Source organism: Myotis myotis, unplaced genomic scaffold, assembly GCF_014108235.1.
Source record: "Myotis myotis isolate mMyoMyo1 unplaced genomic scaffold, mMyoMyo1.p scaffold_m19_p_11, whole genome shotgun sequence".
NCBI lineage: Eukaryota > Metazoa > Chordata > Mammalia > Chiroptera > Vespertilionidae > Myotis > Myotis myotis.
In genome coordinates this window covers 19,392,289-19,417,110 of record NW_023416315.1, presented here as the reverse complement: position 1 = coordinate 19,417,110, position 24,822 = coordinate 19,392,289, and the positions used below count along the sequence as shown (strand labels likewise).

General features: G+C 38.6%; 1 protein-coding gene across 8 annotated transcripts in view; it reads left to right on the top strand.

Moving 5' to 3' along the window:
* ZNRF2 (zinc and ring finger 2) overlaps nucleotides 1-24,822 on the top strand; it is an 81,443-nt gene that overhangs the window by 27,919 nt on the left and 28,702 nt on the right. For all 8 annotated transcript variants that reach the window (XR_004970821.1, XR_004970820.1, XR_004970822.1 and 5 more), the window contains exon 2: nucleotides 20,677-20,772. Coding sequence is in view for 2 of the 8 variants with exons in the window: in XM_036327721.1 (XP_036183614.1) it covers nucleotides 20,677-20,772 (96 nt within the window). In the remaining 6 variants the exon portion in view is untranslated. The remainder of the gene's footprint in view (nucleotides 1-20,676; nucleotides 20,773-24,822) is intronic.

Below are 24,822 nucleotides of genomic sequence, written 5' to 3'. Positions count from 1 at the left end.
TTGCTGAACGTTGCCATTTGCGCAAAAAATTAGCAAAAATGGCCCGCGCCACCTGTTAGCGTGCGATAAAAACTACCCGCAAACAATGTGTTAAGTATTTTAAGAAGGTAGAAATAAGTTTTTTAGGGTTTATCATAGTAATATCTGTCACCCAGGGAAAAAATGCGTCATTCTTCAAGATTGCTTCGAATTCAGGCTTAAATACCATCATCTTAATAGGGCAAGGGGAGAGGGGAAGTAGGCTTCTCAGGGGAGAAGAAATGATTTTTAGGATAAATAAATGGGCCCTTAGAATTATAGATGGGAAGTATGATAGTTTGTGGTAAAGTCTGTCTGGGTGTGGTGTCACATCTAGCCTCCTCTCTGGTGGTAAGAGTCAATTTTCCCTGGCTAATGACAACTTCCAAGAAGGACACTATGACAATTGCGTTCCTTTTGGAGGATCTGTCTTTAGGCAGATGAAGGTAGTTCAGAGAAAGCCTCTTATTTTTTTTTTTAATATGCGTTTCTGTTGATTTCAGAGAGGAAGGGTGAGGGAGAGAGAGATAGAAACATCAGTGATGAGAGAGAATCATTGATTGGCTGCCTCCTGCACGCCCCCTACTGGGGATCGAGCCTGCAACCCGGGCATGTGCCCTTGACCAGAATGAAACCCGGGACCCTTTAGTCTGCAGGCTGATGCTCTGTCTACTAAGCTAAATTGGCTAGAATCGTGTTATTTTTTAAGTTCCTACAGCTCAAAATAATACGTATCCCAGAGTGGCATATTTTGGGGTGGTATATTCTGCTACTCTTTGGTAGCTGTGGTTAATTTTTATCATTCCATTCCATGAATGCACCGCAATTTGACCATTCCATTGTTGGATATTTGTTTCCATTTCGCTGTTAAGAACACTGCTGATGTAAATATTTTGTTAATATGTGTTCTGGTGCACATGTGTACAGTTCTCTTTATATTAACTCGAAGTGTGGTCCTTTGACCAGCAGGGGCAGTGGTGTCACCTGTGAGCTAGTTAGAACTGCAAGATCATGGGCCCCACCCTCACCTACTGAATCAGTGTCTCCGGTCCAGGGAACTGAAACAAGCTCTCCAGATGAATCTCACGCAAGTTTGAAAATCTCTGCTCTGGGTGTAGACCTTGAAGTGGAGTTCCTGAGTCCTGGGCTGTGCATGCCTTCATCCTCTTTTAAACGGGTTTCCTGTGTGTTGTGTCAACTTCACGCAGACTGGTGGTGTTGAGAGTCCATCATTGCTCAGCAGCCTCTAACAATTAATACTGTCAGTTTTGCTTTTTTGAATTAGAATTTCAGTATTTTCTGAATTCACTTTTTACTGTAGTTGAAATTTGCCTTTTCAGATTTACTGAAAAAAATTGACTTAGAGTTAATGAAGCCTTTTACAATATTATTAGAAAAGTTTTCAAATATACTCAGCCGTAGAGATATTGCAGTGAACTAATAAACTTGATGTACTCATCACCCACGTTTACCAGTTAATTATATTTTGCCATATTTGTTTCATCTATCTCTTTTCTCTGAAATATTTTAAGCCAGATACCCCATCATTTCACCCATTATACTTAATGTGCATATCTGAAGTACTTATTATTTTCTTACATGATGATGTGTTTATTACTGAATGCCTTTTCTATTTTAAAAAGTTAGAGCAACATCATATTAAAACATGTAAAAATTCTGAAGTGACAAAGCAGAGTTTATAGATTAGTAGAGGTCCGATGCACAAAATTCATGCAAGGGGCTTGGCCCTCGAGGCCCTGGCTGCCTCTCTGCCCTGCCCCCTGCCCACTGGTCATCCTGGAATGTCGTTCTGGAAGGTCATTCGGAAGGTTGTTTCTGCCATATGGTCAGTTAGTCTATTAGCTTTTTATTATATAGGATTACCATTGGCGATACTGTGAGATTTTGAATGAACTTATATTCTTTCAGCATTCTCTTCACTCTTCTAATGTATTCAGTTAGATAATAATACTGAATGTTCTATTTCCCAACAGTCAAAAATTTAAATTTCTTAAACTGATTAACCTAGGCTTTACATAGGGATAAGAAAATGTTTTGAGTGCCCAAAAATGTGTTAGTTTCAATAAACTCAGTTTGTGTAATGATGTAATGACAGTTAAAAGAGACTTTATTCTAATTCCTTATTATTAGAAGCAGCCCTTTGAAAGCCTGGACATACAGTCTTTCACATCTGCCAGTACTTGCAATTGAGTTTGCTGAGTTCAGTACCCTGAATCAGCACATCCCAGTCTAAATAAACTTCCAGCAGAATTAATAACACAGTTAAGGTTTTATAGTGAATCAAGCAATAAGTATTTTTTGAATGTCTACTGTGTTGGTCATTGTTGGATAATTGTGAAAATATAGGTAACTTCCAGGGTAGATGGGAAGGCAGCAATTCAGTATTCTAATATTGCATGTAATTATACAGCACAAAAGGTGCTCAGTAATTTTTGCATTATAATGATCCAATTAAATACTAAATCATGCTGATCAGGACTCTACAGATATGTAGCATGTAATATATCTTATTTTTTAAAATGTTGATTAGTGGTTAGAAGAGATGAGGCCTGGATGCAGATGAGAGGAAACAGACAATGCAAGGCTTTATATAATGAAAAAAAAAGCGTGTGTGTGTGTGTGTGTGTGTGTGTGTGTGTGTGTGTATTAAGCAGAAGAGTGGCATAATCAGATCTCTGTTTTGAAGATGGCTTATAAAAACATTTTGGGGAGGGGGTGGGCTAGAGCAGGTGTGTATGGAGGTAACTGGGTCCAAGAAAATTACAGTAGCTAGATATAGGGTGGTGATGGATGTCTATAGAGGTGGTTGAATTTGACAGATACTTGAGAGGGAAAATGTACAGGTTGGAAATGGATTCAGAATAAACAGGTGTGGCTTCAAGGAAGCAGTGACAATACTGGCCTGACTGCAACATCATCATTATTCCTCAGCTCTTTTGTAAACTCAATTTTTTAAATTAAGTTCACTGGTAACTTACTAACAGAGTTTTTTCAAAACCAAAATTTTTCAAATGGGTTTTTCTAGTTCCCCCTTTTGAAACAAATATTCAAACATTTGAACAACTTTTAATGACTCACTCAAGGGATCAGCAAACTTTCAGTGAAGGGCCAGATAGTAAATATTTTAGGCTTTGCAGGCCATTTGATCTGTCATCTCTTTTGTACTGTGAAGCCAGCCATAGGAAATATGTAAAAGCATACCCATGGCTGTCTCCCAACAAAAGTTTATTAGTGGACACTGAAATTTGAATTTCATCTATTTTTCACTTGTCACAAAATATTAATTTTCTTCCCCGTCCCAACTATTAAAAATGTAATACTGTTCCTGACTTAAGGGCTGTACAAAAGCGATATTTAGCCCAGGGGTCCATAGTTTGCCAGCGTTACCTCAAGTAAGTTTCTTTACAGGAAACTTTCAAGATAAATAGCAAATAGGCTGTAAGATAATACATTTTATTCCTAAGGAGTTATAAATTGTCAAATCTGTAGTGTTGTTATTTGATTCTTCCATTTGTGATTTTGGGAAGACCCAAGAGTCAGTACATAGAAACGAGGAGCTACCAGCAAGTTTAGTATAGCTATGGAAATAATTAATGTAGAGTGAATTCCCTGAAGAACTGTATCTTTAAGAAGATAATTAACACCATACCAATGAGAGTTTCCAGAGGTCAGCCCCCATGGGAAAGGAAGTCAATAACTTCTGTCAGACTGAATGCAAATAGCTTAAAAAAGTAGGAGTGCGTTATAGTGTAGTAGTTGGGAACTTGATTTGTGCTTGGGAGTTGGCATTTATTTTATCCTATGCTCTTCGTGGAATATCAAATATTAATGAATATGTCTTCTGCTAAACTTAAAAATTCTTACAGAATCAGCCCTTTAATTCTAAATCAAATTTGACATGGTTAAATCATAAGGATTAAATTGTGTATGCATGGTATTAGGAATTACTGGCAACATTGGGTCTGATTATATGAGTAAAAACATAGTGGGCAAAGATTAATCTACTTAAAAACAATACTGATTATAGTCCCAGGTGCCCAACTGCTACAATTAGCATTATTTTGATTGTGATACTAAATTTTAATGTATTTTTAGCCTTCATAATTATCTCTTCATTTGTCATGGTGGCCATAAAAAATTAAATTATCAACAATAACAGGAAACACTTTTTAACCAAATATGTTTAAGATTTTAAAGCCCCAGTTGCCAAGAGCATTTTAAAAATCTTACCAATTTTGTTAGGTACATTTTGCATTTGATTAGGTTTCTAAAAACAGTTATTTGGTAAAAGATGTAGTGTTTGTGATAGATTTATGTTACATACACATACTTTTGAATTACTATATTAACATTTATTGTTGATAAGAAATCTTTGCTATGCCCAGCTGGAGTGGCTGAGTAGTTGAGTGCTGACCTATGAACCAGGAGGTCAAGGTTTGATTCTCGGTCGGGGCACATGCCCGGGTTCTTGGGCTCAGTCCCCAGTGTAGGAACTGTAAGAGGCAGCCGATTAATGATTCTTATCATTGACTAGAGGCCCGGTGCACGAATTCGTGCCTGGGTGGGGTTCGGCTGGCACGCCCCAATTGGGCTGTTTGGGCCAGGCTGGCCGGGGGGAGGGGCTGCTGGTGGTTGGCTGGTCAGCCTCGCCCCCTGGTTGAACTCCTGGTGGAGGGACAGTTTTCATCATATTAGCCTTTTATTATATAGGATGTTTCTCTCTTTCCCTTCCTCTCTAAAATCAATAAAAATATATATAAAAAATCTCTACAACATCAAAGCCATAAAACTTTTCATGGAAAACAATAGAATATTTAAGTGGTATATATTTGTTTAACCTGGTGTTCTTTTTTTTTCCCAAATATTTTTCAATTAGTTGACACACAATATATCTGTTTCTTTTTTTTAATATTATATATATTTTTTTGTTTTATTGCTTAAAGTATTACAAAGAGTATTACATATGTCTCCTTTTTTCCCCCACCCTTAACAATCCCCCAGCCTCCCCTACCCCCCAGTGTCTTATGTCCATTGGTTATGCTTATATGCATGCATACAAGTCCTTCGGTTGATCTCTTACCCCATCCGCCCTCCCCCCCCCCCCCCTCAACCCTTCCCGGCTTTCCCACTGTAATTTGACAGTCTGTTCTGCCTCTGTATCTATTTTTGTTCATAAGTTTATAATGGTCTTTATTATCCATGAGTGAATGAGATCATGTGGTGTTTTTCCTTCATTGACTGGCTTATTTCACTTAGCATAATGCTCTCCAGTTCCATCCATGCCGTTGCAAATGGTAAGAGTTCCTTCTTTTTTACAGCAGCATAGTATTCCATCGTGTAGATGTACCACAGTTTTCTAATCCATTCATCTACTGATGGGCACTTAGGCTGTTTCCAGATCTTAGCTATGGTGAATTGTGCTGCTACGAACATATGGGGTGCATATATCCTTTCTGATTGGTGTTTCTGGTTTCTTGGGATGTATTCCAGAAGTGAGATTACAGGGTCAAATGGGAATTCCATTTTTAGATTTTTGAGGAAACTCCATACTGTCTTCCATAGTGGCTGCACCAGTCTGCATTCCCACCAGCAGTGCACGAGTGTTCCTTTTTCTCCACATCCTCTCCAGCACTTGTCGTTTGTGGATTTGTTGATGATAGCCATTCTGACAGGTGTGAGATGGTATCTCGTTGTTGTTTCGATTTGCATCTCTTGGATGATTAGTGACTTTGAGCAAGTTTTCATATGTCTCTTGGCTTTCTGAATGTCCACTTTTGAAAGGTGTCTATTTAGGTCCTTTGCCCATTTTTTGATTGGATTATTTATCTTCCTTTTGTTAAGTTGTATGAGTTCCCTATAAATTTTGGAGATTAGGCCCTTATCAGATATGACATTGGCAAATATGTTTTCCCAGGCAGTGGGCTTTCTTGTTGTTTTGTTGATGGTTTCTTTTGCTGTGCAGAAGCTTTTTATTTTGATGTAGTCCCATTTGTTCATTTTCTCTTTAGTTTCCAATGCCCTAGGAGCTGTATCGGTGAAGAAATTGCTTCGCCATATGTCTGAGTATTTTTGTGGTTTCCCGTTGTACATTTAAGTCCTTTATCCATTTTGAGTTTATTTTTGTGTATGGTGTAAGTTGGTGGTGTAGTTTCATTTTCTTGCATGTATCCGTCCAATTTTCCCAACACCATTTATTGAAGAGACTATCTTGACTCCATTGTATGTTCTTGCCTCCTTTGTCAAATATTAATTGAGCATATTGGTTCGGGCCAATTTCTGGGCTCTCTATTCTATTCCATTGATCTATATGTCTGTTCTTGTGCCAGTACCAGGCAGTTTTGAGAACAGTGGCTTTGTAATACAGCTTGATATCTGGTATTGAGATCCCACCTACTTTGTTCTTTCTCAGGATTGCTGCAGCCATTCGGGGTCTTTTTTTATTCCAGATGAATTTTTGGAGAGTTCATTCTAGATCTGTGAAGTATGCCATTGGTATTTTAATGGGAAGTGCGTTGAATTTATAGATAGCTTTGGGTAGTATGGACATTTTAATGATGTTGATCCTACCAATCCAAGAACATGGTATGTTCTTCCATCTGTTTATGTCTTCCTCTATCTCTTTTTTCAACGTCCTGTAGTTTTCTGAGTAGAGGTCTTTTACCTCTTTAGTTAAGTTTATTCCTAGGTAGCTTAAGTTTTTTGGTGTGATGGTAAATGGGATTGTTTTTTTAGTCTCTCTTTCTGTAAGTTCACTATTGGTGTATAGAAATGCCATAGATTTCTTGGCGTTAATTTTGTATCCTGCTACATTGTTGAATTCATTTATTAAGTCTAATAGTTTTTTGATGGAGTCTTTAGGGTTTTTTATGTATAATATCATGTCATCTGCAAATAAGGACAGTTTTACTTCCGCTTTTCCAATTTGGATGCCTTTTATTTCTTCTTCTTGTCTAATTGCAATGGCTAATACTTCCAGTACTATATTGAACAGGAGTGGTGAGAGTGGGCATCCCTGTCTTGTTTCTGTTCTTAGGGGGAAATGGTGTTAGTTTTTGTCCATTGAGTATGATGTTGGCTGTGGGTTTGTCATATATGGCTTTTATTATATTGAGGTATGATCCTTCTATTCCCACCTTGCTGAGAGTTTTTATCAAAAAATGGGTGTTGGATTTTGTCAAATGCTTTTTCTGCATCAATTGATATGAACATGTGGTTTTTTTCTTTCAATTTGTTTATGTGATGTATCATGTTTATTGATTTTCGGATATTGTACCATCCTTGCATCCCTGGGATAAATCCTATTTGGTCATGGTGTATGATCTTTCTGATGTATTGCTGGATCCAATTTGCTAAGATTTTGTTGAGGATTTTGGCATCTATGTTCATGAGGGATATTGGCCTGTAATTCTCTTTCGTTGTGTTGTCTTTACCTGGTTTTGGCATTAGGGTGATGCTGGCTTCATAGAATGAGCTTGGAAGTGTCCCTTCCTCTTGGATTTTTTGTAGTAGTCTGAGGAGGCTAGGTTTTAGTTCTTCCTTGAATGTTTGGTAAAACTCCCCTGTGAAGCCATCTGGTCCTGGGCTTTTGTTTGCTGGAAGCTTTTTGATGACTGCTTCAATTTCTTCCATAATTATTGGCCTGTTGAGATTTTTAGATTCTTCCTGATTGAGTTTTGGCATGTTGTATTTTTCCAGGAATATGTCCATTTCCTCCAGGTTGTCTAATTTGTTGGAGTAGAGTTGTCCATAGTATTGTTTAACAATCATTTGTATTTCTGTGGGGTCTGTTGTTATTTCGCCTCTATCATTTCTGATTTTGTTTATTTGGGTCCTCTCTCTTTGCTTCTTGGTGAGCCTGGCTAGAGGTTCATCAATCTTGTTTATCCTTTCAAAGAACCAGCTCTTTGTTTCATTGATTTTCTGTATTGTTTTTTTGGTCTCTATGTCATTTATTTATGCTCTAGTCTTTATTATCTCCTTCCTTCTGCTCACTCTGGGCTTTTCTTGTTGCTCTCTTTCTAATTCTTTGAGTTGTAGAGTTAGATGATTTAGTATCATTTTTTCTTGTTTTTTGAGATAGGCCTGTAGAGCTATAAACTTCCCTCTCAGGATTGCTTTCATTGTGTCCCATAGGTTTTGGATTGTTGTGTTTTCATTGTCATTAGTTTCCAGGATGTTTTTAATTTCTTCTTTGATCTCATTGGTAACCCAATCAATATTTAATAACATGCTCTTCAGCTTCCAAGTGTTTTGAGTATTTTGGGTTGTTTTTATTGTAGTTTATTTCTAATATTATACCATCGTGGTCTGAGAATATGCTTGGTATGATTTCAATCTTCTTGAATTTGGGGAGACTTTATTTGTGACCCAATATGTGGTCTATTTTTGAATATGTCTCAGAGCCCTTGAGAAGAATGTATATTCCGTGGCCATCGGGTAAAGTGTTCTGAAGATGTCAATTAAGTCCATCTGATCTAGTGAGTCATTTAGGATTGCTGTTTCTTTGCTGATTGTTTGTCTAGAGGATTTATCCAGTGATGTCAGTGGTATATTAAAGTCCCCTACTATGATTGTATTGTTGTCGATCTCTCCTTTGATATCTTCCAGGAGGTTTTTTTTATGTATTTGGGTGCTCCTGCATTGGGTGCATATATGTTCATCAGGGTTATATCTTCTTGTTGTATTGATCCCTTTAGTATTATGAAGTGGCCTTCCTTATCTCTTGTTATGGCCTTCACTTTGAGGTCTATTTTGTCCAATATAAGTATTGCTACCCCAGCTTTTTTTCCATTTCCATTTGCCTGAAAGATATTTTTCCATCCTTTCACTTTCAGTCTCTGTGAGTCCCTTCTTCTGAGGTGGGTCTCTTGTAGACAGCAAATGTATGGGTCATGTTTTTTTATCCATTCAGCCACTCGATGTCTTTTGGTTGGAGCATTTAGTCCATTTACGTTTAAAGTTATTACTGAAAGGTACTTGTTTGTAGCCATTTCTTTTTTTGTGTGGCTGTTTTCTTTCTGAGCTTTTCATTTCTTCTTTTTACACCAGTCCCTTTAGCATTCCTTGCATTGCTGGCTTGGTGGTGATAAACTCCCTTAGCCTTTTTTTGTCTGTGAAGCTTCTTATTTCCCCTTCAATTTTGAATGATAGCCTTGCTGGATAGAGTATTCTTGGATTCAGTCCTTTGCTTTGCATTACTTTGTAAATTTCTGTCCATTCTTTTCTGGCCTGATGTTTTTCTGTTGAGAAATCATTTGATAATCTAATGGGAGATCCCTCGAATGTAACTTTCCATCTCTCTCTTGCAGCCTTTAAGATTCTCTCTTTGTTCTGAACATTTGCCATGGTAATTATGATGTGTCTTGGTGTGGGTCTTTTCAGGTTCACCTTGTTTGGAACTCTCTGTGCTTGTGTGATGTTTTTCTTCCCCAACTCTGGGAAGTTTTCCGATATTATTTCTTCAAATAGGTTTTCTAATCCTTGTTCCTCTTTCTGTTGTTCTGGCACCCCTATTATTCGTATGTTGTTTCGTTTCATGTTGTCCTATAGCTCCCTTAGGCTCTCCTCCTGTCTTTTAATTTTTTTCTCCATTTGCTGTTCAGTTTGGGTGTGCTTTGTTTCCCTGTCTTCTAATTCGGTCCTCCGCTTCTCCTAGTCTACTGTTGAAACTTTCAATGGTGCTTTTTATTGCAGCTATATCACTCTTCATTTCTTCTTGGTTCTTACATAATTTGTTGATTTTTTTTCATCTGTTTCTTCTAGCTTCTTGCATAAGTTGTTGATTTTTTCCTCCATCCGGTTTAGGCGCTCTAGGACCCTTAATCTGAATTCTTTTTCTGTCATGTTGCATGCCTCTGTATCACGTAGCTGCTTTTCTGGCGAGTCCTCCTTTCCTTTCCTTTGGGGGTTTCTTTGTCTACCCATGTTTGATCATACCACTATATCTAGATGTTGAGTCATTCAGTGGCTGCTCCCTGGGTGGCAGTGGCTCCTCAGGCTGTGGTTGCTCCTCGGGTGGTTGTGGTAGCAGCTGCTCCTCAGTTGGTAGCAGCTCCTGTGGTGGGTGCTGTTCACAGTTGTGGTGGCTCCTCTGGCTTATGGGGGGAGGCTTCACACACAGCTGCTATTCCTCAGACAGTACAATATATCTGTTTCAAGTGTACAACATAATGATCAGAAATTTATATAGCTTATGAAGTGATCACCCTGGTTAGTCTAGTACCCATTTGATACTATGCATAATTATTACAGTACTGTTGACTATATTCCTTATGCTGCAATTTATATCCCCTTGACTGATTTTATAACTGGTAATTTGCACATCTTAATCCCTTCTCTTTTATACCTTATGCCCCCAATACCCCTCCCACTTGGCAACCATCAAAATGTTCTCTGTATCTATGTTTGTTTCTGTTTTGTTGGTTTTGTTTTTAGATTTTGCATATTAGTGAAATCATATGGTATTTTTCTTTCTCTGTCTGACTTATTTCACTTAGCATAATACCCTTTAGGTCCAAATGGCAAGATTTCATTATTTTTTGTGGTTATTTTCTATTGTATATATGTACTACATCTTTTTTATCCATTCGTATTTTGATGGACACTTAGATGAAGGAGAGAATCAAATCAGCAATTTGGAATATAAGGTAGCCAAAAATACCCAGTCAAAACAGCAAAAAGAAAAAACAATTTTTAAAAAATGAAGGTAGTTTAAGGGGCTTCTGGGACATCAAGCATACCAACATTCGTATCATAGGGTTATTAGAAGGAGAAGAGAGAGAGCCTATTTGAAGAAATAATGATGGAAAACTTTTCTAACCTGGTGAAGAAGATAGATGTACAAGTCCAGGAAGTGCAGAGAGTCCCAAACAAGATGAATCCAAGAGACCCACACCAAGACATATAAATAAAATGCCAGTGGTTAAAGACAGAGAAAATGTTAAAAGCAGCAAGAGAAAAGCAGTTAGTTACTTACAAGGGAGCTTCCATAGACTGTCAGCTGATTTCTCAAAATAAACTGCAGGTCAAGAGAGATTGGCAGGAAAACATTCAAAGTGATGAAAAGTAAAAACCTACAACCAAGACTGCTCCACTTAGCAAAGTTATCATTTAGAATTGAAGAGCAGATAAAGAGCTTTTCAGAGAAGAAAAAGCAAAAGGAGTTATTATTATCAAACCAGTATTAACAAGACATGTTAAAGGGACTTCTTTAAGAAAGAAGGAAAAAAATCAAAGATATAAATAATAAAATGGCAATAATTACATATCTACCAATAATTACTTTAAGTGAAAATGGATTAAATGCTCCAATCAAAAGATAGGGTGCTGCCTATAAGACACCCACTTCAGGTTGAAAGACACACAGACAAAGGGATGAAAAAAGTATTTCAGACAAATGGAAATAAAAGCAAAAAGCTGGAGGTAACAATACTTATATCAGACAAAATGAATTTTAAAACAAAGGCTATAATGAGACAAAGGACCCAGCAAATCTGAAGACACCCAAAACACTAATTCAAAAGAAACATGCATGCTTATGTTTGTTGCAGCATTATTTATGGAAGCACCTACTTGATATTTTAAAAATATCTGGGTACTACTTACATTAAAATTGTTTATTTTAATTATTAGTTATTTTTGTCCCCTCACATTTCAAATTAGTACATTAGTACATGGGAAAGGTAGGTTTACACATCAGGATGGCACAAACCTATTTTAAATCTAATTCTAAAGCTTAAAAAATACAAATTTGCATACTTTGTCCCTATACATTATCTCTGGCCCAGTATTTTTTCCTTTGCTTCTTTGTTCTAAGTCGCTATTCTTGGGGGAAATCCTTCCTTTAGTTTCTAATTCCATGTGTATAAATGGAATATTAAGATTTTAAGATTTATTTGATCAGGTTAAAAGATTGTCTCCTTTAGAAACAAAGTACCCACTAAAATTTTTAGGGTTTTATTAAAAAATAAGTCCTGTAAGAATGTAAGAGATATTGTTCCCTGTTCTTAAAAAAAATAAAACATTTTTATGGTCGATTCGGGAGAATTATACTACGAATATCAGATGATGTGCCTCATTATGTGGACTTCTCCGTTATATTTCTGTGGCTGAATGGAATGTTAAACCACTTAAAGATATGTTTTACCTGAAACAGTAACAGAACAAATAGTCCAGATTTGTACCAAGAAAGTAACAAATCTTGGAATTTCTGTCTAGGTCTCCATCCCATCTTCTTCTAGGCATGCTGTGTTATCTTTGATTTATATTTAATTCTGATAGTTAACATCATTGTAAAATCTCCATGTTTTGTGTGAGTTCATGTACATGTGCAAGAGAGAGAATAGGAGGGAAGGGGAAGGGAGGAAGGAAATACAGTGAGCCATACTTTAAAAATACCCTTTAGCTAGCTGTTCAGCGTGGCACTTGTTAATTTGAGCACTAAGGAGAGAGTTGTGGAGAGAGAACTCCACACTTATCTTCAATAAGGGCAAGAGAAAGGATACATAAGAGGAAGGATATAGTTGTCATTCAGTAAATGTTTTTTGAGTTGTCTGCTCTGGCATGATGCTGTGCAGTAAATAAAAACCTTGATATGAAATATGAAGAAGATGTATTTTAAAATCATTCTTACATTACTGAGTTCATTGGAATATTTGGTGTTTTTATTTGGAAGTTCCAAAGATGTTTGACATTAGTTTCATTAAGATTATAATTGTGCCTGTATTTTTAAAATAAGTCTAATGAAATCTGGTCACTACATACTGAATTTTGTTTTCATTTATATTTTTTTAAAAGATTTAGAGCTTTAGTAAAATTCACTGAATCTTTAGTAAATAGATTTTGGAGTAGCTAAAACTTGGTTAGACAACAAATAGAAACCTGATAGGAAGAATATGTATATTTGACAGACATAGCCTGAAATGAACAGGTGATAAACAACTACAAGCATAGAGGCTCTACCCACATTGATACTCTGTTTCTAGAGCTAATGATCAAACTTTGGTCATAAGTTTTCTGCAACTGAAGGGAATTGGAAACATAAATATTTAGAGGCAAATTATTTGGGGACATTGAATTTATTGCGAATTTTAGCTGTGCTCTGCACAGTTTTTTCAATGTTTTGCTTTAAGCCAATGAGTGCAAACAGTAACTGTAATGGTTAGGGTTCTGTAGTAATTATTCTGAAAATTATAGTTAAATTTTTGTGGCTCTTTATTTGACTTCTGTGTTAATCTAGGACTATGGTGACTGATGGGCTTTATACAGCTGCACTGTCTTGGATGAGAAGCTGTGGCTCAAAGATGTATTTCTCCATCTTGTCTGTGAATTGCAAATGCAGTTATTCTATTCTTTACCTCCTCTTTCTCCCAACTGAACAAAAAATTCACAGCAGAAGCTATTTTTGTCCTATTGATGAAAATAAACAAATAGGCTCTGAATGTGTTAGCTCATGCTCAATTCCGAAAGTGCATTACATACTGCTGTGGTTTGAATATGCCCCCCAAATTCAGGTTAAAACCTAATGCCCAAGGTGATGGTATTAGGAAATGGGCCTTTGGGAGGTGACTAGGTCGTGAGTGTAGAGCCCTCATGAATGGGATTAGTGCCGTAAAAGAGGCTCCAGGAGCTCTTTAGCCCCGTCCACCAGGTGAGGATACCATGAGTGACTGTGTTGGCACTTTGATCTCTAGATCTGTGAGAAATAAATGTCTTGTTTATAAGCCACCTAATCTCTAGTATTTTGTGACAGCTATCTGAATGGCCGACCATTAGTATCTTTCATAGTTGCTCTCATCTATCATATTTGTAGGTTATATGTATTTAAAACATTCTAGACAATTAAAGAAGGCAAAATATAGGATGAGAAATAATGGGATATTGGGGGGAGATTGGCAGAAAGTTGATTGACAGGCTAGATAGAAGACTTTGATAAAAGGAATAATAAAATAATGAAAAAAATAAAAGCAAAATCCGGGCATGTTTGTAGATTATCAATCTGTTGAAGAAATAAACATATAGGACAGAAAACCATATAGGACAGAAAACCATATAAACATATAGGTAAACACCTGAAATTGCTGCCTCGCACAACCACTTCAAAACTACAAATAAAATACAAAACTGACATCATCCAGAACCACAGGAAGGCTGGCTGAGTGGAAATTCTACAATTAGAAGGAAAGAGAAAAGCACACTGAGACTTAGAGGAAGTGCGGAAGTAAAGTGCAGAGGTACAAAGCCGCATGCGGAAAGAGCTGGCAACTGAGGAAGTGGTTGTCTTTTTCAGTCAGGAGGGAGACACAAGCTCCCGACTGCTCTGAACTCCAGTTCCGGGTGAGTCTCTGGGGACCCAGACTCATATGGGAAGAAACTGGACTATCTGGCATTGGGCAGAACTCGAGGGCGGCTTTCTCTCAGAGGTGCTTGCAGCGATTACCGAGGGACACTGAGACCTGGGGCCTCTTAGGGCAGGACGGAGGATCAGCCATAGCTGTTTGCTCTGCCCTGTTGATTCCCTGAGACCACACCCCACCCAAGCTGTGCACAGAGGCTTTTGCATATGAATGCCCTGGCCCTTTGCAATCTAAAATTACCTAACAAACTACAGCTGGGTCAGAGAGACCCAGAACATCCAAAAGAAGGCCTAAGGCCCCACAGCAGCTTGCATTGCTTCACAGCTGGGCCTCATCTGGGCACCTCCAGTCCCAAACAAAGAAGAGGAATCTGCAGATCTCTCCATAGCTCCTGCTGGGTAGCCTCAGGCAGAGGCTAAATTAGCACCTCCTTAGAGATCCAAGTGCCAGTGTACCCAGTGGTCAGAGTGGGACCATCCAGATTACAACTCCTCAGATCCATAAGGGACACACTCAGGGGCAGACTCAGTGAGCACCAAAGCCACACTGAAGCAAGTCTTGCCCCAGAAGGGTGTCTCCAGCACAGAAGTTCTCCCACCATAGACACAGCTGATCCTCACAGCCAGTTGGCCTGGAGGTCAATTCTTCCCAGTGATACCAACAACAGTCAAGGCTTAACTGTGCACACAGTCCACAAAGGGGTGCACCAAGAGTGTCCACCTCAGGTAATTGGGGAGGCTGAGCCACTGGGCCCTATAGAACACCTAGCACAGAAAGCCACTCTATCAACACAGGGAAACAGCCAAAATGTGGAGACAAAGAAACAGGTCACAAATGACAGAAATGGAGGAAAGAAAACTACTGGATATAGAGTTCAAAACCACGGTTATAAGGTTTTTCAAGAATTTTCTAGAAATCGCCAATAAATTTAGTGAGACCCTCAATAAATCTAGTGAGATCCTCGAGGATATGAAAAAGGACCAACTAGAAATTAAGCATACACAGACTGAAATGAAGAATATTATACAGAGATCCAACAGCAGACTAGAGGATCACAAGAATCAAGTCAAAGATTTGAAATACGAAGAAGCAAAAAACACCCAACCGGAAAAACAAAAAGAAAAAAGAATCCAAAAATATGAAGGTAGTGTAAGGAGCCTCTGGGACAACTTCAGGCGTACCAACATCTGAATTATGGGTGTGCCAGAAGAGGAGAGAGAGCAAGATATTGAAAACCTATTTGAAGAAATAATGACAGAAAGCTTCCCCTACCTGGTGAAAGAAATAGACTTACAAGTCCAGGAAGCTCAGAGAACCCCAAACAAAAGGAATCCAAAGAGGACCACACCAAGACACATCATAATTAAAATGCCAAGAGCAAAAGACAAAGAGAATCTTAAAAGCAGCAAGAGAGAAACAGTCAGTTACCTACAAGGGAGTACCCATACAACTGTCAGCTGATTTCTCAACAGAAACTATGCAGGCCAGAAGGGAGTGGCAAGAAATATTCAAAGTGATGAATACCAAGAACCTACAACCAAGATTACTTTATCCAGCAAAGCTATCATTCAGAATTGAAGGTCAGATAAAGAGCTTCACAGATAAGGAAAAGCTAAAGGAGTTCATCACCACCAAACCAGGATTATATGAAATGCTGAAAGGTATTCTTTAAGAAGAGGAAGAAGAAAAAGGGAAAGATACAAATTATGAACAACAAATACATATCTATCAACAAGTGAATCTAAAAATCAAGTGAATTGCCAAAACCGGTTTGGCTCAGTGGATAGAGCGTCAGCCTGTGGACTGAAGGGTCCCGGGTTCGATTCCGGTCAAGGGCATGTGCCTGGGTTGCGGGCATATCCCCAGTAGGGTATGTGCAGGAGGCAGCTGATCGATGTTTCTCTCTCATCGATGTTTCTATCTCTCTCTCTCCCTTCCTCTCTGTGGAAAATCAATAAAATATATTTAAAAAAATAAAATAAAAATAAAAATCAAGTGAATAAAAAATCTGATGAACAGAATAAATGGTGAATATAACAGAATCAGGGGCATAGAAAGGGAGTGGACTGACAATTCTCGGGGGGGAAAGGGGTGTGGGGGGTGCAGGAAGAGACTGGACAAAAATCGTGCACCTATGGATGAGGACAGTGGTTGGAGTAAGGGCAGAGGGTGGGGTGGGAACGGGGGGGAGGGGAGCTATGGGGGGGAAAAAGAGGAACAACTGTAATAATCTGAACAATAAAGATTTAATAAATTAAAAAAAAAAGAAATAAACATATATACCTGTTATCCCTTCTCCTTGAAAACAAACAAGCTTAAAATAGATCCTCTCTAAAGGTTGCATGGATAGAATATTTTTGTGTATAAGATACTGTTAATGTAAAAACATTCAAACCTGTAAAGAATTTTTGTGAGTTTATTTGAGTCAAACTGTCCACAATTACCAGGAAGCAGTATCTCAATGGATTGGGATAATGCTCCAGAGAATGGTAGTTTCTCATCTAGTTTTGTACATTGAAATCAAAGGAGGGGAAGTAGGTGGGTTACATGAAATCCATTGGAGATAGATTAGAGAGGTGGTTGAAAGCAAAGGCGGGAGGGCGGGCAGGGGGGGACCTGGGACTGGATAAAAAGTGAAATGAGAGACGGATAGTTAACAGTCAACAATTAACATGATAGCAACAATGAAGGAATTTGTGGTACCTGCCTTGGCGCCCAGGCACATTAGGTTGTGCCCCAAGAGGTCTGGAAAAAGGGAAGTTGCAAATTATCCAAACATTTCAAGGATACATTATTGTAGATGCAAAAAGGCGGATAGGCTCATTTAAGATAAAGGTTGACCTTGTCAGGAAAAATACCGGTCTAGGACATGACTACCCACTATAACTGCTTTTAGTTAAAGTTTTAATTTCACATCATCCTTTGTGGTTACTTTAGGTCTTTAAGTTTGCAAGACTGCCATGCAGGCCTTCCCTGAACTTGTCAGGTTAGCATGTGGCCTTCCCCCACACCCCCCCTTCACAATACTGTAAATTGTTTATTTATAAATACTTATGAGAGAGATCTGGTAGGTGTGTGTAGTACAGAGTGCAATGAAGAGAGTCCTAGTCCTGGCCCTACTGCTATTTCACTTCACTGAGTTTTCTTATCTTAAGAAGGAGATTAGAGTAGATGTTCCTGTAGGTCCCATTCACATTCTCCTAAACTTGCACCCAGATGGTGTGGGACTTAATTATAGTGAACATGGAGAAGTCCCTCTTCTTAACAGCGAGGGCATTGTCAGGTAAACTGAGTGCCAACCATGTAAAAATGCTATTCCCTAAGTACTTTTGTTTCCTCAAAAATCAGGAACCAAACGAGGGAAAAGAAATTGCCCACCACACATCTTTTTTCAATCTGCAAAGAAACCTTCAGAGCAGATTTAAGCCTGGATCAACCTCTCTATATTAGTTTATATTACCTTCCATTTCTTTTTTAATAGCTGCATAGTACTCCATCGTGTAGATGAATAATGTTTTATTCACCGGATCTGTTATGTGTTGCTGACCTTGGGCTATTTCAAAGAGTGCCATAATAAATTACTGTGTTTTAATGAAAACATAAATTTATTTCTCTCTTAGGGTTCTGTGAGTAATGGGGATCAATTGATGGGATTCAGGGGTTCTCAGTTGGAGTCTCTCAGGCAATTGTAGATGGAAGGTGGGGCTGAAGTCTTTTCAGCCAGAGTGCAAGGAGCTTAAATCAAAAGCATGGTGGCCCAAGGACAGTGAGTGCCCTTCTCACTGTGCTCCTGCATCAGAAGCAGCAACCAGCTATCAGAGAAAAGGTTCCCAGTATTTGGAGGACAGGGTCTTTTGCCCCCGTGGCTCCTGCAAGCTCTGTGCAGGCTGCACCAGGAACAAGTGTATCGCCGCCTGTCATGTGACTGGGGTGGAGGAAGGGCAGCTGCTACTGAGCTGAGCTAAAATTAACCACAGTATACTGTTCAAGTCTTCCCCTGGGAGCTGGGAGCCTTCAGTAGACTCCAGAGTTCCAAAATAGTGACGTCAGGTAGATGCCGTAGTGCAGCAGTTGCCTAGGTGGGGAGACAGATTCTTCCTGCTCCGAGTCTTCCCAGAATCCTCTGTCTGTGCATATGTTATTTGTATTGTTGGGGACATACCTTCAGGGTGAGATCCTAGTAATGGGATTGCTAAAATAAATACAGACGTAATCTAGTTAGATATTGCAAAGTACTTTCTGTGGAGTTGTGCAATTTTACATTCCCACAAGCAGTGGATGAAGTGCCTGTGTCCCGCAGCCTCACCAGCAATGCATTGTCAAGCTTTTGAGTTTTTGCTGATCTGGGATGAGTAATCATATTTTAATGTAGAGATAAACTAAAGCCAAGGAGAGAAAACAATATACAAAACTGAATTTCTAGTTTAAAAAAATGCTTTAATACAGTGTGGAAAATAGTGTTCGAATATGAAACTGGACAGTCAGTGGGTCCATGCTGCCTGTTAAGCAGAGACAGGCTTGACTCCTATATGAGCATTTATTCCAATACTGCCAGCAGTATGGGAGAGCAGCAGGTCATCCGCAGAAGTCTGCTCTGCAGCCCCCCATAAGCCAGCTGCTCTTATAGGGTAAGACGAAGATTTCATGGGAAAGTAGGAATTGCAGGCTGGGGTGGGACTCCATTGTTTGGGCAACAAGGTTATTAATCTTTCCATGATAATAGGCAGTTCTTGAATGGGAATGGGCCACATTCCAAGGTTGACTTCCCAGGTCTAAGGTTGGCTCCCAGGTTCCCAGGGGCATACAACTCCCAGCCAGGTTAGATTGTTCGTTCTTTTATCCAGAACAAGGCAATCATGGTTAACAGAGCATGATGAATATTTCTCATAACCAAAGCTAGTCCCCAATATTCTATTTTTGCTTCTAACAAAGCCATATATCTCTTTTAGGGGTTGAATACCTGGATTAAGTACCATGCCAAAACCTTTTCCTAATTTGTAGTTCTGCCTGGGGTATTACTCTAGCCTGACTCATTGGTTGCAGTGAGTTTCAGTCACAAAGAAGGGAGGCAGTGCCCGTGAGAATGTGTGTTCCACAGCTGAGAGTGCCGGCCTGAAGTTGGCCTCTGCCACCACCCGTCTTACCAGCTGTTGTCTCCACAGCTCTTACGCTCCTCTGCACATCAGCCTCAAGATCGCCATGTGTGCTGAGTTCCTCTTTTTCGATAGTGTCTGTTCTGAGTTCAGCTTACACATGTGCCAGGATGGACACGCCATTCTCTCTCTTACTTAAATGTGACCTTTTGGCTTCAGCCCTTTGCAGCTGACCAGTGTCTTCTCTTGCTGTTTTTTAGTCACATTTCAAAAAAAATCATTGGCTCAGGCCATCTTTTTGTGCCACTTCTGATCGTTGTTCTTATTGTGCCACTTGTGATCGTTGTTCTTAGCTAAACTGTAAAGTGGATCAGGTGTCAAGCCCCTTAAGGATGTCAGGGAGGGAGCAGGAGAGCAGCAGGGAAATAGCAAGGAACCATGGATGGGACAGGTCCCCTTGGTGAGTGAGGGGCAGGATAGAGCTGAATGCATAACATATTCTTTCTCAGTATACCGTTTGTTTTTTCAATAGAGTACTTCAGGTAAATACTTAGTAGTGCAGATTGAATAGCGTAGGAAACTAGCTAATATTTAGGTGTCCAGATTGCCTGAGAAGTATGCTGCTATTTTCTGTTCCCATTGTGACTTCAGTAGCATGGTGTGGCAGAAAGGCCACTATACCAGAGGCCAGCAGTCTTAGATTCTGGACCTGAGTTTGCTGTTCTGAAAGGCTGCACTTTCTTCACCAGATAAATCTTTAAAAGTAGAGTAGTTTCTAAGGTACTGCTAGGTCTAGCTAAAAAATCTGTGACTCAAATTGTTCTATACTGAGCTGGGGAAGGTAATTTCCACAGCACAGTTAGAATACAATCGTAAGTTCAGGTTAATGTAAAAAAAATGAGAAAGATATGAGAGCGATTGGGCCCTTAAATTAGAAAAAGATAGGGGAGTTTTGTAGTGAACCAAATTCTCATTTGAACTTGTTTTATTGGAAATGGGATGATCTTCATAAACTGATTTAAGTTGGATATTACAGTCACAAACTGTAATATCCCAAGTTGTACATAAGTAGTATAATATTATAAGTGTAATATTGAAGTTTGAAATGCTCTTTATCTTCCATGCTTGTAAAAAAATCATAGTTGGATATTCAGAATAGTTAAGTAACATGGTTCTCTTTTACTTTTTAGGATTTAAGTGCCCTGTATGCTCAAAATTTGTACCCTCAGATGAAATGGATTTACATCTTGTGATGTGTTTAACAAAGCCAAGAATAACCTATAATGGTAAGTCCTGTGCTTTAATGTTTTAAATGAGGATTACTTAGATTTAATGAACTTCATGTTTCAGGTAACATTTAAAAGGACAGGAAGCACCACCATGAGCCTTGGAGGCCCACTGGTGCTCTAATTAGGCCTGGTGCTTTAAAGGGTTGTACCATTATTTCCTGACCACAATGTCTCTAGATATTCAAAACCCTGGAAGAGATTTTCCATGTGGTTTTGGTACATTTTGGAATAGACTTGAAAAAAAAAAATCAAATAGTTCACTCCTGACTTTAAATAAATGGGATAAAATAAAGGAAAAATGAGAGCTTTTCCCAAAATTTCATGCATAGAAGGACAAACTTCAAAAGTGTATGAGAAATTTTAGATTTTTCAGATGTACAATTTGGTTTGAAATAGAATAAGTCGGAAGAGTTCCAGTAAACAGTGAATCCAGTTGATAGGTTGACTTAATTCAACAAATGTTTTGTGAATACTCTCAAGGTATGGTGTTAGGAACTTGAGATGATACTGACTAAAACAGAGATGGATCCTACAATCTGGGATCCATCCAAAGATTGATCAACGTAGGAGCATTTAACAATCTGGGATTTCTACTCATTAAAAAAATAATGTTGGGAGAGGTAGAATTTAACACTGAAATGGTCATGTTACTTTGAGTAGCTTTTTTTTTTTTTTTTTTTCAAATTGGTTTAGGAGCCTCTGATAAGATAGTGTTTCAGCCACACTGTTATAGTGGTGACAGTAGAGCTTTTTCCCATTCATTTTCCGTGAGTAAGTAAAAAGTAGGGTTTAGTAAATGTACCTGTTGATTATATCCATACCTTTTTATATTATGAAATTGAATTGGCTACTTTGCATAATCTAGTTGAATTTCAGTTACTTAAGAAATAAAAAGCATTTCCATTTTACCTCAAATTTGAGGTAAAAGTGATTGGGCTTGTTTCTTATCTTTACTCCATTATCTTATTGTTACTCTATTATTATGTTTCTTATCGGTCTCTTTAAAGTAAATATCCTTAAATCTTAATACTCTGGCCTTGAACTTTAAAAGCACAAATGTATTTCTTTTGACCATGTGAAATAGTTGTACACAGTCTTAGTATTCTGTACATTTACTTTTTGTATAATATATTTAGAAAACAGTCTTTTGTGTGTCAATATTTGGCTAAAGTCATTAAAGTTTCCTATATCACTTATTTGGTATCTTAACCAATAGGTAGTCTTCTGCTTGGGGATACTGTAAACAAAAGATTTAGGTGAGTCAGAATCTTTGAAACAGACCCTTTTTAGTCACCTGGACTCCTCACAGCTTTATATTTGAATTCATAGAAGTTGATTCCTTAGAGAAATATGCATCTAAATTGTGTTGTTAAACAAAATTCAGCTGAATACATTTGAAGATCTAATTGACTTTATTCAGTGATTCAGGAATCAGGCAGCATCCCATCTAGCGGATACTGGGGCTGTACATAATGAAGGGCTTTTATAGGCAAAGGTGGGGCCAGATAAGGAAGTTGTTAGGAAAGAGCCAATAGTTTCAGGCAAGGTCATCTTTCTTTGCAGTGGTTCTCAACCTGTGGGTCACGACCATCGGAACACACAGATAGCATATCAGATATTTACATTACGATTCATAACAGTAGCAAAATTACAGTTATGAAGTAGCAACGAAAATAATTTTATGGTTGGGGTTACCACAACATGAGGAACTGTATTAAAGGGTCCGTGCATTAGGAAGGTAGAGAACCACTGCTTTAGGGGAAGATGGGTCTGTCTGACAGATTACCTCACTACTGTTGATCAGCTAATTTCAGATTGACTGGTTATAGGTTACATTCCTGGGAGAGGCTGAAATTGCAATTACAGTGGGGCCTTGACTTACGAGTGTCCCGACTAACGAGTTTTTCGAGATACGAGCCGTCTCTCGGCCGATTTTTTGCTTTGAGTTGCGAGCTAAAATTCGAGTTATGAGCCAGCTTCAGATACCCCACCCTTAGTTGGTGCAGCGAACATCAGTGAACGCCACAACATCAGCCCAGCATCATGTGTCTCACTCGTTCACTGTTGATTTGACATATGAGTAATTTGAGTTACGAGCTCGGTCACGGAACGAATTAAACTCGTAAGTCAAGGCCCGGCTGTACGTGAGGTATTAAGCCTTGATTTGCTGACTTGGGACTTAACACAGTGACTCCATCTTTGGCCTGTTGTCTCTTTTTTAACATCTCAAAAGAGAATTTTATTCAGCATGGTGCTTATTAATTTATACCTTTTGCAGCCTTATCTAAAGTAGCTAGATCTGAATTTTTAAATTTTATTTGTTATATGTATATTGACTTAACTGTACAAACATTCACAGCAAGGAGAACTGGACTTGTTTTTCATGCTGGATATATTTATAGTCAAATTCCAGAAGAGGATGAATTATAGAAATTTGAATATAAGTTGGTAATATGGAGTTTCAAATTCATACTCACAGAGATGATAGTCTAAATGTTAGACTAGCCCACAACAACTTAAAAAAAAATCTGTGAATATATCAAAATACCAAGTCCAGTAACTGAAGAACAGAATTGACTGACTAGGTGGAAGCTCAGGGTTTAGGCAACTGGCTCAGCAGAGGTTCAGATAGGAGGTCCAAAGTGATCACAGAGGGAATGATTCAGAGTGTTGTGAGTGGTTATCTACTGCTGGTGGCATTTTGGCAGGATGGGAAAAATTTCAAAATGCCACAATGAGTGTCCGTATGTATAGGCTGCCCTTAAATCAGGGACTGCCTATCTCATATACCTTTCCCTCTTTCATGTACTTCCGTTTATGCACCTAGTAATTCATTGTGTCGTCTGTGAGCATGATACAAATTTTATGAGCATACTCCCTCTTCATTTCCTTGTCCCCCATCTTCTAAAATGTTTAAGAACAAACCAAAAACATGAGATAAATATTGTCAGCAAATTCTTAGTCTTGGTTTTGTTGGTTTTTAAACTTCACTGGGTCTTAGCATGTTTTGTGTCTATTATAAAGTTCAGTTTTTATTTTAGAATTCTGTGATTGAGGGCAGTAAGATTTGTATTTAAGAAAATTTTGTTTTAGTTTTAATTGGTATTATTTGTGTGTGTGCACTTGTACCTGGAGGAGGGGTAGCTTGAAATAAGTTTATCTTCTGAGAATTCATTATAAACTCATGTAGTGAATCAAAGCAGAGCCTTTTCAAGTCATCAGAAAGAAGTAAGATGTTAAATTGACATATTTGAAGAAATATGTATTGAGTCATTTGGAAGGGAACTTGTTCTGTAATGAAAGTGAGTTATAAGGATCCCACCTTGTGAGAAAGTGCTGTCACGCTCACTGGAATGTGGAGGTAGATTGCAGCGGGCGCTCTATTCCAGTGTGCTCCTGAGCCTTCAGGTGGCCTGGCTTTCCATGTGCGCTGGTGCAGGCAGAAACATGCTTTCTCCCTCTGTAGATACTGTCTGGCTTTTCAGCCAGTTGTGGTTCCCATTTTAAGTTATAAACTTGCTTTCTGCCTTACATACTACATTTTCTTGGGTTTAAGACACACATCCTTTACCCCCCCACACACACATTTTAATGTTTCTGAGTTCAGGATGTTTCCTGAATGGGCATGTCTCTTACAAGTGAGGTTAAAAAAAAATTGCCAGCAACCTCCAAGCAAAATTTTAAATAAGGAGGTGATTATTGCCTGAGTTTCTGTGAACTTGCTCTTCTCTGGAAGATTTGTTATGTATTTTATTTTTTTGTAAGAGAACATTTATTTGATAAATTATAGAGGTAGAATGCCAGGGTCCTGCCCCAGCGGGTCCAGGGGTCCCCAAAGGTGTGGATGGAGTCGGCGAAGAAGGAATGACATGGAGGCAGCGTTCAGTTGATCAGCAGCCTAGCCAGGATCTCCAGCCAGGATCTCCAGCCAAGTTCTGGTCTGGATCTCCAGAGAGGTTCTGCTTAGGATCTCTAGCCAGGTTCTATATCCATGTTGTCTTGCTAGGTTCTCCAGGTTCTCCAGCCAGGTTCTGTAGCCATGTTCCC